Source organism: Electrona antarctica, assembly GCF_951216825.1.
Source record: "Electrona antarctica genome assembly, chromosome: 22".
Classification (NCBI taxonomy): domain Eukaryota; kingdom Metazoa; phylum Chordata; class Actinopteri; order Myctophiformes; family Myctophidae; genus Electrona; species Electrona antarctica.
In genome coordinates this window covers 11,358,110-11,371,029 of record NC_136805.1, presented here as the reverse complement: position 1 = coordinate 11,371,029, position 12,920 = coordinate 11,358,110, and the positions used below count along the sequence as shown (strand labels likewise).

General features: G+C 42.9%; 1 protein-coding gene across 1 annotated transcript; it reads left to right on the top strand.

The window, feature by feature from the left end:
* Nucleotides 1-829: 829 nt before the first annotated feature.
* Nucleotides 830-5,631, top strand: LOC306915488 (somatostatin receptor type 5). The gene is made up of 3 exons (XM_079492831.1): nt 830-900; nt 2,280-2,925; nt 3,186-5,631. Exons 2-3 carry the CDS (start codon nt 2,281-2,283, stop codon nt 3,582-3,584), a joined length of 1,044 nt encoding a protein of 347 aa, XP_079348957.1. The 5' UTR covers nt 830-900; nt 2,280; the 3' UTR covers nt 3,585-5,631.
* Nucleotides 5,632-12,920: the final 7,289 nt, after the last annotated feature.

Genomic DNA, 12,920 nt, shown 5'->3' with positions numbered 1-12,920 from the left:
AAGTAGCCCAGAACAAGTATTGAGTGCATAAATTAACGTACTTTTCAGATGGTCGACATTTCTGTATTTTAAATCTATAAATCTATGGCAATACCAGTCTTGGATTCAGTGGACCCCTCTGAACTGAGCTTGTGAAAAACAAAAAAGACTCTTGTAACCTGGAATGTACACTAACAGTCATGTCAAGACGGCGGTGTACTTGTTTGTCTTACTTTTTCTTTCTTTTTTATGTAATGTCTGTATTGTGGTACTTGTTTTTCTATATTGTGTTTAAAATAAAATGGGTGGTTCTATATGCACTGTATACTGCAATTGAACAAATCTCAGTACCTCAATAAAAATATTGCAAAATCTAAAAATCTTATGTAATATAAGCAAATATTTTGAGATGTTTTTGGATTTTCACAAGCTGTATGCAATAACTGTCACGTTCCGTGACATGTGTTGTTTTCTAGTGTTCCTTGTTCTTAGTTTTAGTTGGTGTTTTACTTTTCTGTTGTGCTCCTGTGATTTTTGAAGTATTGTGTGTTCTTGGTTTCCTAGTTCCAGTTTGAGTTTTACCTTACCCTTGTGTGCTTTTATTTTGTTCCTAGTGTTTCCTGTCTGCCCTGTTACTGTTTGCCTGCTTTGTCTAACCTGTACTGTATTAGTTTTTGTTCTCCACCTGTGTCCTCTTAGTCCCCCAGCCAATCCCTGTGTTGATTTTCAGTTGAGTTCACCTGTGTCCTCTTAGTCCCCCAGCCAATCCCTGTGTTGATTTTCAGTTGAATTCACCTGTGTCCTCTTAGTCCCCCAGCCAATCCCTGTGTTGATTTTCAGTTGAGTTCACCTGTGTCCTTATATATTTATACTCCCCTGGTTTTTCAGTTCTTTTGTCAGTTCATCAATCATCAAATCAATGTAAGTTGTTTATTCCTTCTCTCCTCGTGTATTCTTGCTGCTTAAAACCTCTTGCATTGTACTTAGCCTCCGTTTGTCTGTCCTGCACTTGGGTCCTATCTCTCCTTGTCTCAAACCATGACAATAACTGGTTTAAATATTTCACTTTAATAATGCACAATATCGAGAAAGTTTCACTTTCTGAATTATAATACGGAAAGAAAAGGAACTTTTCCATGATATATATATATAGCATGGGTTCCCAAAGTGGGGTCTGGGGAACCCTGGGGGTACCTAGCTCAATTATAGATAGTTAAGAGTGTACAAATGTACAAATGGACCCTAACGGGTCCATTTGGTTCCATTTGTACACTCTCAGAGTTAAAAACAGTGGTTTTACAATATAAATTGGGGTACCAGAGATAGAAATGCCATTAAACCGGGGGTCCGTAGCATAATGCGTGTGAAACTGGGGGGTCCATGAAATTAATATGTTTCGGAATCACTGCTAGAGCCGTAAGAATCCCCCCTCATCGGGGTCACTGGCATATGTTTTCAAATGGGGGTCCATGGCCTAATAAATGTTGTTTTGGGGGTCCTTGACACAAAAGTTTGGGAACCACTGATATATATAGGATCTCTGTGTTTGTGTGTATGTCCCCTCTGACTGTTTGTGTGCTCAGAGTAGTGCCCCCCCGAGAGAGACTTTGTAGAAGAGTAGGGAGTTATGAAAACAAAAGTATTGTAGCAGATGGGGCCAGGCACTACCTTGGAAACAGCCCAGGGAGTGAAGAGCCATTGAAGGGAGTGTGTGCGTGTATGTGGGGGCGTGGAGAGTCAAGCTGGAGCTTTTCACACTGTCTGGAGCCTGACACGAGGGAATGTCCACACTTGCACACCATCCAGCAGACGCACTCCTAAAGATGTTTGTGGGGATATAAAAGGACTCCCAGGGGGAGAGAGAGCGCTCAGGCAGACGTCCATTCGACCTACCGACCACCCGTCCAGCTCATTTTCAGTTCTGCTGTGTGTGTGTGCGCGCACAGGAGTCAGCCGGAGTCGGCATGCTTCTCAACAGAACATCACAGGCATCAACTTTTGAGAGGTTTTTAAGAGTGAGGGGAAAACAGGGGCTGTATGGTGAGGAAGAGGGACTTTGAAGTTGGTCTGATTCTGAACCTGGAGTGGTGGTGATTCCTCACTCAGTTTTCTTCTAGGCTAGGATTGTTTGATCTGTTTATCCTCTCTTCCTGGATACATTTTTAGTGTCAAGAGTAGTCTGCGAGTAGTCTTTTTCCAATATAAGTTCCCTTTTCACAAAATATTTTAATCACCTTTTCACTTTCTTTTTACTTTTAAATTAAAATGAACTACTTGGATCACGACGTGGATAACTACAGCATGTCTGTAGCTCCGGCAGCTCCAGCTTGGATGGCCATCCCCCTGGATGGCTTCGGCATCACCATGACGATCATCTATCTGGCCGTGTGCACGGTGGGCTTGGCCGGGAACATCCTGGTGATGGTCGCCATCCTGAAGTTGGACAAGATGGCGTCCGCCACCACAGTGTACATCTTCAACTTGGCGCTGGCTGACGGGCTGTTCATGGTGAGCCTCCCCTTCGTCGCCATCCAGAACTTCCGCCACGAGTGGGTGTTTGGTGAGCTGTTCTGCAAGCTGTTCATGGTCCTGGACGCCATGAACCAGTTCACCAGCGTGTTCATTCTCACCGCGATGAGCGTGGACCGCTACATGGCCCTGGTGGACCCGTTGCGCTTTGCCCACTGGCGGACACCCCGCAATGCCAAGGTGGTGTCTGCTGTCCTCTGGCTGTTCTCGCTGGTGCCCGTCCTCCCCATGGCACTCCACGTCTCTGTCTACCAGGGGGCCTGCACGCTGACCCCGCCCCCGGGCTCTGACCCTAGGATCTGGATGCTGGCGTTTATCAGCTACACGTTCGTGCTGGGCTTCCTGCTGCCGTTCACGTTGATGAGTGCCTCCTACGCGTCTCTGGTGTACACCATGCGCTCCCAGCGGCTCCGCCAGGTAGGCATATCACTATTACATCATCTAATCAGTTATTTGAGAAACGACGTGCGTTGTAAGCTTGTAGATCAGCTATTTTCTTAAGTATACAATTGTTTATTGATAACGCTAATTCGTAAGTTATGTCATATCTGCCCTGTGCAATTTTTGATTACGAAGCCAAAAAGACAGATTAAAGAAATATAATCGTAAAGATTCGTATGACAAATCATGAAAATCATTTGATGAAATCATTACTTAAACTTTGTAATCTGTAACAGCGCTACCGGCAGGTGGGGGCCGGCACCAGTCCCAGCCTGGAGAGTCACCGTCTGGAGAAGCAGGTCACCAAGATGGTGGTAGCGGTGGTGGTGGTGTTTGGTGTGTGCTGGATTCCCTTCTACACCTTCAACTTCTACTCGGTGTTCGCGAATGACGTCGCGAACTTCGCCCGGGCTTTTGAGTTTGCGGTCCTGCTGTCGTACGCCTGGAGCTGTGCTAACCCCATCCTCTACGCCTGCTTCTCTGACACCTTCAGATGTTACTTCCGCACTTTGCTATTGCCTGCCCAGCCCAATGTAGACCATCACAGCAACGCTGCCGTGACAGAGCGATACAACCTGACGGATGCAGATGGCAGGGATGGCAGTGTGGTCATGCGGCAGAGCAGAAGCCACTAAAGATTTTTTTTTAAATATATATATATATATATATATATATATATATATATATATATCCCCTTGTTAAAATGGGATAAGTGCTTTTTGAATTAGGATGCTCTCTGTATCTCTCAAGCCTGGAGGTTGCTCATTAGGAGATTTGCTGCTTAAAGGAGAATTCCATGCTAGAAGGCTTTCTTACCTTTATTTGTAGTTGTTACGTCCCCACCAAAGAGGTCCAGGTGTTATTTTGTGCAAAAGCTCCTTATTGGCTATTTCCCCTACCATAAGCCCTAAATGAATTGAATGGGGCTATGGGGTGTTGTGCTAATTCGCTTATTTCCATCGCTCAAAATTATTCTTTTGTATATATCCTCTCTTCATAATGTAAATAATATCCCAAGCAGCACACTTTACTACTTATTTCGATGGAAATAAGTGAATTAGCACAACACCCCATAGCCCCATTCAATTTCCATTCAATGCAATTCATTGAGGGCTTATGGTAGGGGAAATAGCCAATAAGGAGTTTTTGCACAAAAAAAACACCTGGACCTCTTTGGTGGGGACGTAACAACTACAAAGAAAGGTAAGAAAGCATTCTAGCATGGAATTCTCCTTTAACGCAGTGGGAACGAAGAACATGTGACATTTCGTCCCATCCAGAATAAGCAGACACAGGATTTCTATTAAAGATTCAAAAAAAATAAGCCATGAAGGATAAAGAGGGAAAAACTTTCCTTTTTCAAATGGGATATTTTAATTAGTCTCTGGAAAACACTCTCCCTCACGCTCCCTCTCTCTCCAGCTGAAGGACTTCACCTAATACTTGGACCAGAAAATGGACCAGAGGCTTTGTTATCTCCTGGACTCTGACTCGCTGCGTAAGGATAACACTTGTGATTTTAGACAAATGGGACGTTTTGCTGCTCTATCGCAACCATAGCTGCTGGATGTTTTCCTGGAACAGATTAAATGAAGCACACAAAGAAAAACAAGACTGATGAGGTGCGGACAGGTGGCATGTAAACATGATAATGTTGAATCCCCTGTCTCTGCTGTGCCAATACAAAGACAACTCCAGGGTACAACCTCTCTCTCACACACACACACACAAAGAGCAGTTGACTCAAGGATGGCTCATTTGCTCTGTGCTCACCCCGCAGCCAAACGACATCTAAAAGGGGCTAAAGTGTAATGGGGGGGGGGGGGGGGGGGGGGTGTTCTGTGTGTTTACATAGTACTTGCGTGTGTGCATGCTCATGCATCCAAGAAAACCTGCACATCGGCGCAGACTTGCGTATACATTCCAGTGTGCAGCAGGCATGTGTGCGCAGTTGTGCATGTGTCTGTATGTGCGTCCAATGATGTAATGCCTGTTCTGACTCCCATACAAGCTGCCTCAACTCAACTGTGGACATTTTGTCATCGTTGCCATGGTAGCCCACCTGAATGAGATTAATTCTTTAAGGGGAATAATAATGAAACGCTTTCAACAAGTGAGAGAAGAATAAAGATAGGCAGAAGGTAATGTAAAGTTGTGTTGCTGCAAATGTTCACAGTATAGTAGCCAATGTCAGTGTTTATCCAGTGATGCAGATGACTTTTTTTTTTATTTTTTACATTGGATGATAGAACTAAATCAGTATAGTGTGAAATGTAGCTAGCGTTATGTCAAGCAATGAATTACCAGGCCATTTGCATACAGAGTAGAACAAACAAAAACATGTCTTCCTTAGTGTCTAATTATCCAATAAGTTATTGCTTCAATGGGACACTGGATATTTTTGCAGTGGCTTTTTTCCCAATTGGCTTATTTTTCATTACACATGACCATGTCCATGGCAGAATATAATGATGACTTTGAATTTGATAACAGCAGCCTCTATTATTGTTAGGCTACTATACCTGTATGCAGTAGCCTATGTGACATTTCATTTTTTTTTTTAAACTTTTTATTTCCTATGTGACATTTCAAATGTCTCTGTATTGCAAAATTATTGTTTGTATGGATTTTATTATTGTTCACATGTCTTCTCAATACCATAAAGGAATACTGAATCACAAATATGTTTGTTTATTTGATATGGACATAACAATTACATTGCTCATTGCACAGTTGTACAAATTGTAGATGCATTGTTTACAGTGTGTTAGCACATACTGTGCTAGTTTTCACCACTTAAAAAATACAGTGACACTATAGTTTAAAAAACACCCAATCAAATACAAGAAATTATACATTCTAATATTTACAGCAAAATTACAATACCCATTACATAATCACTCAGTCAGAAGCTATACATGTGAACACAGTTGCTTTGATTTCAACCATATACTGTAGTTTGAGTCCTCTGTAGAACACGTTACCATCCGTCTCTACTTTTAGAACCGTAGGCAAAGAGTTCCATAGGTTTGCTTCCTTTACTGTGATTTTCTCTGTTAACCTTTGGCATATTATGATAATCCATACAGTATACCAATATATTTCAGTGTAAAGTGGTGTTTATTGGATTTGTGAGTGGTTGTTATTATAACTGCATTCATAACCGATCTACAGTAACACTACCTTCTTGAACATATCCGTATATTACTGTAGACACATTGGACTCGAGGTGCAGCAGTATTGTGGCTCAAAGTGGAATTTCACAAACATGTCAAGTGCCCCCAGATTGATATGTATTTGGCTGCGGACCCACATCTGAAAATATTGTGTCAGGGACCCCACAAAAGATTTGTATTAAAGATTTTCAAAGTTTAAAAGATTGTCAAATGTTTCAAAAATGGCAGATCTAGAAGCTCATGTGACACATTTTGAGCTTGTAGATGTCAAAGTGGCAGTGTTGCCATGTCATATTATAAGCAACTTCGGGCTGGTTTTTCTGTACTGTCCCTTATAAATGTTGGTAGTTTAGTTTCTAAAGTCTATGTGCTCATTTGGGCTTTCTTTGACATTGTTTATATGTACAGACTATGTGCACACATGGGTACATGACACAAAAGGCAGGAGGATAAACAATAGTATAAAGATACAGCATTCAATGTACAATACATTTTAAATAATAGTAAAGATAAAGATAAAAACATTACAATTAAACAGGACTGGGGAAATCGAAACAAAAGATATTGATTATTATTTTTTATTTCACAGTATGTAGAATGGGTACATTTCAAATGAAAGCACAGGTCAATACAAAAACTATTACTCTGGAGTCTGAACACGCCATGATTAAACTTGTTTACAACAGGGTCCAGCAATTTCAATTCATTTAACATTTAGAGATGTACAAATATACACTTCTATAAAAACAGGAAATCATCATAAGGAAAGTAAAAAAGGGAGAAAAAAACATGTATAGTATGGGGAAAAAGGGGTGGGGGTGGGGGGAACTCAGACTATATTTCTTTTTACGGGGGCCAGTTTCGAATTGCAGACGTAGGTGCTCTTTGAGAGCAGAGATATGGGTAGGATGTATCCTGCATGCTTAGTCGCTGAGGTTTAAGTTTAAGTTAGATCCAACTGCTTCAGCCATTCAGGGATGACTTAAATGTGATAGGGGAGCTGATAGGTTTAAGCTTGTTTCCTAATGTTTATAAACCAGTGGTTCTTAAACATTTTCTATGAAATCGTACATTTGTCGTCTGTCAGTCAGTGTATCACTCAAAATCCCCATACATGGGAAAGCCCCCCATATATGGTGCCCAGGTCTCGTGACATCACGTGACATAAGGATGGAGATCCATGATGTCATAGTAAATGCGATCTGCTGTCGCAATTAAGCCCATATATGGAGATCCCTGATGTCATCAATATTGGCCAGCAACTCTACATCTGACCTCAAACCTCAAACCCTTAGATCATGTCAGAATGTCAGAACCTGTTCTGACATTCCATATGTTGATCCTGGGGATCCAGGGGGTCATCAGAGATATACTGTAAGGCAATATAATATGCATGAGAAGGAATTGGCCCTTTTAACCTTTGTGTAAAATACAACATTATCATTGCAGCATCTTCTCATCTGGTGTTACATGGAAAATAAATCATCGGGCCTGACAGATTGACTATGTTTGTCATGGAAAATAAATTGTCAGGCCTGACAGCTTGACCATGTTTTTCTCTAAGATATCTTTTTTTTTGTATGTGGCACTGGTGCGGCAGTAGCTAGAAGTTTCTTCAATTGTGTTCATTGTGTGTGCGTGTGTACTGTATGTGGAAAGTGAACAAGCAGAGAGTAAGGCAGAGCCGTATTGTGCGTATATACGTAGTTATGTCCTATGTCCTATATGAAAACATCTAATAAATGTAGCCATGTTTACGGAATGTTTTAAAGGGAGCTGCAGGTCTGCTGGCCAACATTTGTCTCTTGCCAGAACTCAGGGGCTCGTTTCAGCGCCACGCTGGGTCACGCTGATGTTCCACACTTGTGCCAACTGTGAAACAACGATAAAAACCCCTTTTTTTCATGTGGAATCTCCACTTATTAAACTTTATTGTAACAATCCGTTGCCCTGGTTTTTCCTTGCAGAATGACGTTAGCTCACATGAGGGTCAACTGGCTGACTGCTTTAATTGGATCATGTTTTGATCAGAGTTGGACAGGTGTGTGCGTGCCCATGCATGCACTCGCAGACCACAGTGAGAAGGTTGAGGTTAGTAAGGTGACAGGTGCCCAGGCGGTGGCGTAACCGTCTGGGCACCCGACTGGTAATCCAGTCGCAGTGTGCCGCGGGTTCGACTCCCGAGCCCGACACGGCCTTTACTGCATGTCTTCCCCCATCTCTCTCCCGTTTCCTGTCAGCCTACTGTCTGTCCCTTCAAAAAACCAATAAAAGGCATAAGCCGCAAAAAAATATCTAAGAAAAAAAAAAAGTAAGGTGACAGGTCATTGACTCACTGGTTATTCAGACCACGGTGAGAAGGTTGAGGTTAGTAAGGTGACAGGTCATTGACTGTGTGGTTATTCAGACCACAGTGAGAAGGTTGAGGTTAGTAAGGTGACAGGTCATTGGTTGAGGTTAGTAAGGTGACAGGTCATTGGTTGAGGTTAGTAAGGTGACAGGTCATTGGCTGTGTGGTTATTCAGACCACAGTGAGAAGGTTGAGGTTAGTAAGGTGACAGGTCATTGGTTATTCAGACCACTGTGAGAAGGTTGAGGTTAGTAAGGTGACAGGTCATTGGTTATTCAGACCACAGTGAGAAGGTTGAGGTTAGTAAGGTGACAGGTCATTGGTTATTCAGACCACAGTGAGAAGGTTGAGGTCAGTAAGGTGACAGGTCATTGGCTGTGTGGTTATTCAGACCACTGTGAGAAGGTTGAGGTTAGTAAGGTGACAGGTCATTGACTGTGTGGTTATTCAGACCACAGTGAGGAGGTTGAGGTTAGTAAGGTGACAGGTCATTGGCTGTGTGGTTATTCAGACCACGGTGAGAAGGTTGAGGTTAGTAAGGTGACAGGTCATTGGTTATTCAGACCACAGTGAGAAGGTTGAGCTGGTTATTAAGGTGACAGGTCATTGACTCACTGGTTATTCTATCTCTCACTCTCTCTCTTTCTAGATTTTCTTTTTCCCCTTCTTCGCACTCCTTGCCTCATTCACTCTCTTCCACCATCTCTCCTATAATCCTTCTGCTTTTCTTTCTTTCAAACAGCGAAAGAGTGGAAATAGCAACCCACTGCTCTATTGCGACACGGATGCACGTGCGCTCGCTCGCACGCACGCACGCACGCACGCACGCACGCACGCACGCACGCACGCACGCACGCACGCACGCACGCACGCACGCACACACACACACACACACACACACACACAGCCATGTTTGATCAATCACATGGGGTCATGTTTGCTTGACTGTGTCATAATCCTGTGGTCTCCTGTTCTGACAACTAAAGACATAAAAGCTCAATAAGGTCAATAGAGCAGACGAAATCTATGGAGGGACATAGATCTGAGATGAGAACATCCCCAAGGGCACATTAAAAATTTAAAACAGATCAGTGTGTGTGCACGCATGCACGTGCGTGCGTGCGACACACACACACACACACACACACACACACACACACACACACACACACACACACACACACACACACACACACACACACAATACAGATCGAGATGAAAGTCTCTTTTACAAGCCAGAACTGCATAAAACTTAAGATGACTTCATGCTTATAGAGGAGAGTACAATACAAAGCAAAACTACATAAAACACTGACTACCGACTACCGATATTACTCACATGACACTAGGTGACATTTTAATGATAAAACACACTTGAAGATAAAAAGATAAAACTTGAAACAGGAACAGGTGCTGGTGAGAGCTTCAGCTGTAATCTTTTTGAATCATTCTTTGAAAGAATGAAGTCAATTTTAGTCAGGTCTGAATTTCCTTCCAGGACCAAGGGCCAAAATGTATTAAACGTTTGTTAAAACGTGATCATGCTAAAAGGAGCTAAAACAGCAGCGAAAAAGTGCCCATGTACGTACATTACTTGTCAAACTACTTGTAGACGGAGCTCTGACCTTGTTCCCCCTAGATTTGACATAGAGAAAGGTCACGATTCCTGATCCAAATTTAAAACTGACCTAAAAACAGGACTGTTCTCAATTGGACTAAACTTTCCCCCCTAGGTGTTTGCCAACACACTTTACGGAGTACTCCCTCAGCGAGCTCTACGGAAGGAGCCCGTGTTGGTAGCATATACTTCTAAGTTTGACATGCTGTGTCGAACAACGGACAACAGGAGTGCAGAACTGTGTGGTCCACATACTGCAGCGTACATGTGGTACACAGAGTGCTTGAACTGACTACATGAATGTGAGCAGTAGGGTAGATGTGTGTGTGTGTGTGTGTGTGTGTGTGTGTGTGTGTGTGTGTGTGTGTGTGTGTGTGTGTGTGTGTGTGTGTGTGTGTGTGAGCGCACATGTCCATGTGTTTGCACACGTGTAGCCTTATTATGTCGTGCTCCTGTGTCTGCATACTTGTGAGTGTCTGCATGCCTGTGTGTGTGTGTGTGTGTGTGTGTGTGTGTGTGTGTGTGTGTGTGTGTGTGTGTGTGTGTGTGTGTGTGTGTGTGTGTGTGTGTGTGTGTGTGTGTGTGTGTGTGTGTGTGTGTGTGTGTGTGTGTGTGTGTGTGTGTGTGTGTGTGTGTGTGTGCGTGCGTGTGTGCGTGCGTGTGTGTCCTCTGAGAGACAGCTTCGTCTCTGATCTAACATTCACCTTCTACATGTAATTAAGACCAGCTGCTAACTGCTGCAGGGCTCAGCAGTAAAGATTTACAATACCCTAGGCACTCTGTGTGTGAGTGTGGGTCGATACAGGTCAGCGAGACAATTTACATGGTTAGCTAACTATCTTGTATAGCTTTCTTTTCCCTCTCTCATTCTCTTTCTTTCTGCACACTCTTCACGCTCTCTCTCATGCTATCACTTCCCTTCCCCAACAAACACACAGGCAGTCAGTAGTGATGGGAGATTAATCGGCAAACACATCGGTATCGGACGATTCTAGTTGTTTTTAGATTAATCGGCATCGGTTAATCACTTTACAGATAAACGAGCCCAAAGTAACAGCTGGCTTGAACAGATCTACAAGTTCACAATATTAAATATAAAAGGTATTAAAGTTAAATCTGACTAAACAAAACAAACTTTAATGTTTGTTTTGTCTGTGTTTGTTTTGTCCTCGATGTTGTAAGCAGGCGCGGAGCCAGGAATTCTTTATGAGTAAGGCATAGCCAATACGAGGTAGGCAGGCACCCTGCGTCGACACAGATTGATAGACAGAAGTTACCGAAAGTCCGAAATACAATGTATATTTATGTTGTAGCTGTAGCTTATATTCTTATAGGCTACAAATGCCTACAATAGTTAGATGATTGCTAAATGATTTGTTTGTGCTTTCATGAACCACAAGCACTGCACCAATCTAATGGAGCCTAAAAAGCGTCAAAACAGAGTCTTGTTAAAAAAGAATTGCTATATTGAAGCCAAGATACCGCAGCTGCTTGTTATGCGTGTAAATTCCCTTTGATTTCTAATTGATTTCAGTAGCTAGGAATGTTGTTAGCTGTGTTGTTGGCAGCTCCTCCATTGCTGATAGAAACCCTGTAGCTCTACCGACAGGCAACAAATCATGCAAAAGCAGCAACAGGGACGAACCTCTGGTTCTTCCCCAGCGCGAGTGGTGGTGGTGAGCGGGGCTGGTGTGATTGCTGCCGGTCAGCCGATGTAAGCAGTGCCGTGGTGGTAGCCTATATACCCTACCGCACAGCCACATGCAGGTTTAGGCGTCCTCGCGTCTAAAATAAGTTTGCAAACTTTTTTCTTTCTCCGGTGCTATTGCTGTATCTCTGCTCTGCTTTCTCAACAATCAAATAAAGAATGAGGTGACGTCGGTCGGGACTCAAACCTCAAACCCCTCCAGAGACGCTGCGACGCAGGACACACAGAGAATAGATGTGTATTCTTCTGTCTGATACACTGTCTGTCCGCCTTGAGTAGCGGCTATAGGCGGCATATAATTTTAAATAAACTGTAATCAGAGGGGAGGCAGAAACGTAGCCATTGGAGGCGGCCTCCTGCTCTTGCCTTTAGTAGATCCGCCACTGGTTGTAAGATAAGAACGCCCCTCACTTCACACGGGTGGGATTTTTTAATACAGAATGAGATCATAACGACATCGGTAATATCGGTTATCGGCCATAACAGCAATTAATATAGGCCAAAATGTCTCATCGGCACATCCCTAGTGCTCAGTGGTGCAGTCTAGTGTTTTGCAGAGGGTACACACTGCCCCTCGTTTTGGCCTATGCCCATAAGGCCACAGATGCCCAGTCCACACTGACCCTCGTTTTGGCCTATGCCCATAGGCCACAGATGCCCAGTCCACACTGACCCAGTGTGCCAGCTGATTTCAGTTTCATCTTTGCTTTTCTTTTAATAATTTTCTAAACATCAGTGTATTGTTGAAATTCTGAATTTTAAAATGTATTTATTTTGCTGATAGTTTTGCCGTGTATAAATTGACTACACCAAAGGCCAAATGACCGTGTCCCTAAAACGATTAAATTACAGGCCTGGTAAATACCATAGATAACACGTAACTACCATAGTAAGTACCACTATGTATCCATACTTCTATCCATACTAAGTACAAGTATAATTGATAATAGCTAACTAGTCAATCTAAGAGTGATATGGTCAAGCTTCTTAGTATTTGTTAACAATCTTGTGAGAGAGTTCTGATAGTTGTAGACGGGATAAAACGTTTTTGCTAAGGGTGGGATCGAGTTGCAGTAGTCTGTGTGAATCAATAAAAGATTTAATGAGTTTTTCAAGGTC

Coding starts and splice junctions, on each gene's coding strand:
- LOC306915488 (XM_079492831.1), top strand. CDS start 2,281: ATGTCTGTAGCTCCGGCAGCTCCAGCTTGGATGGCCATCCCCCTGGAT. Junction 2,926..3,185: donor GCTCCCAGCGGCTCCGCCAG/GTAGGCATATCA, acceptor AATCTGTAACAG/CGCTACCGGCAGGTGGGGGC.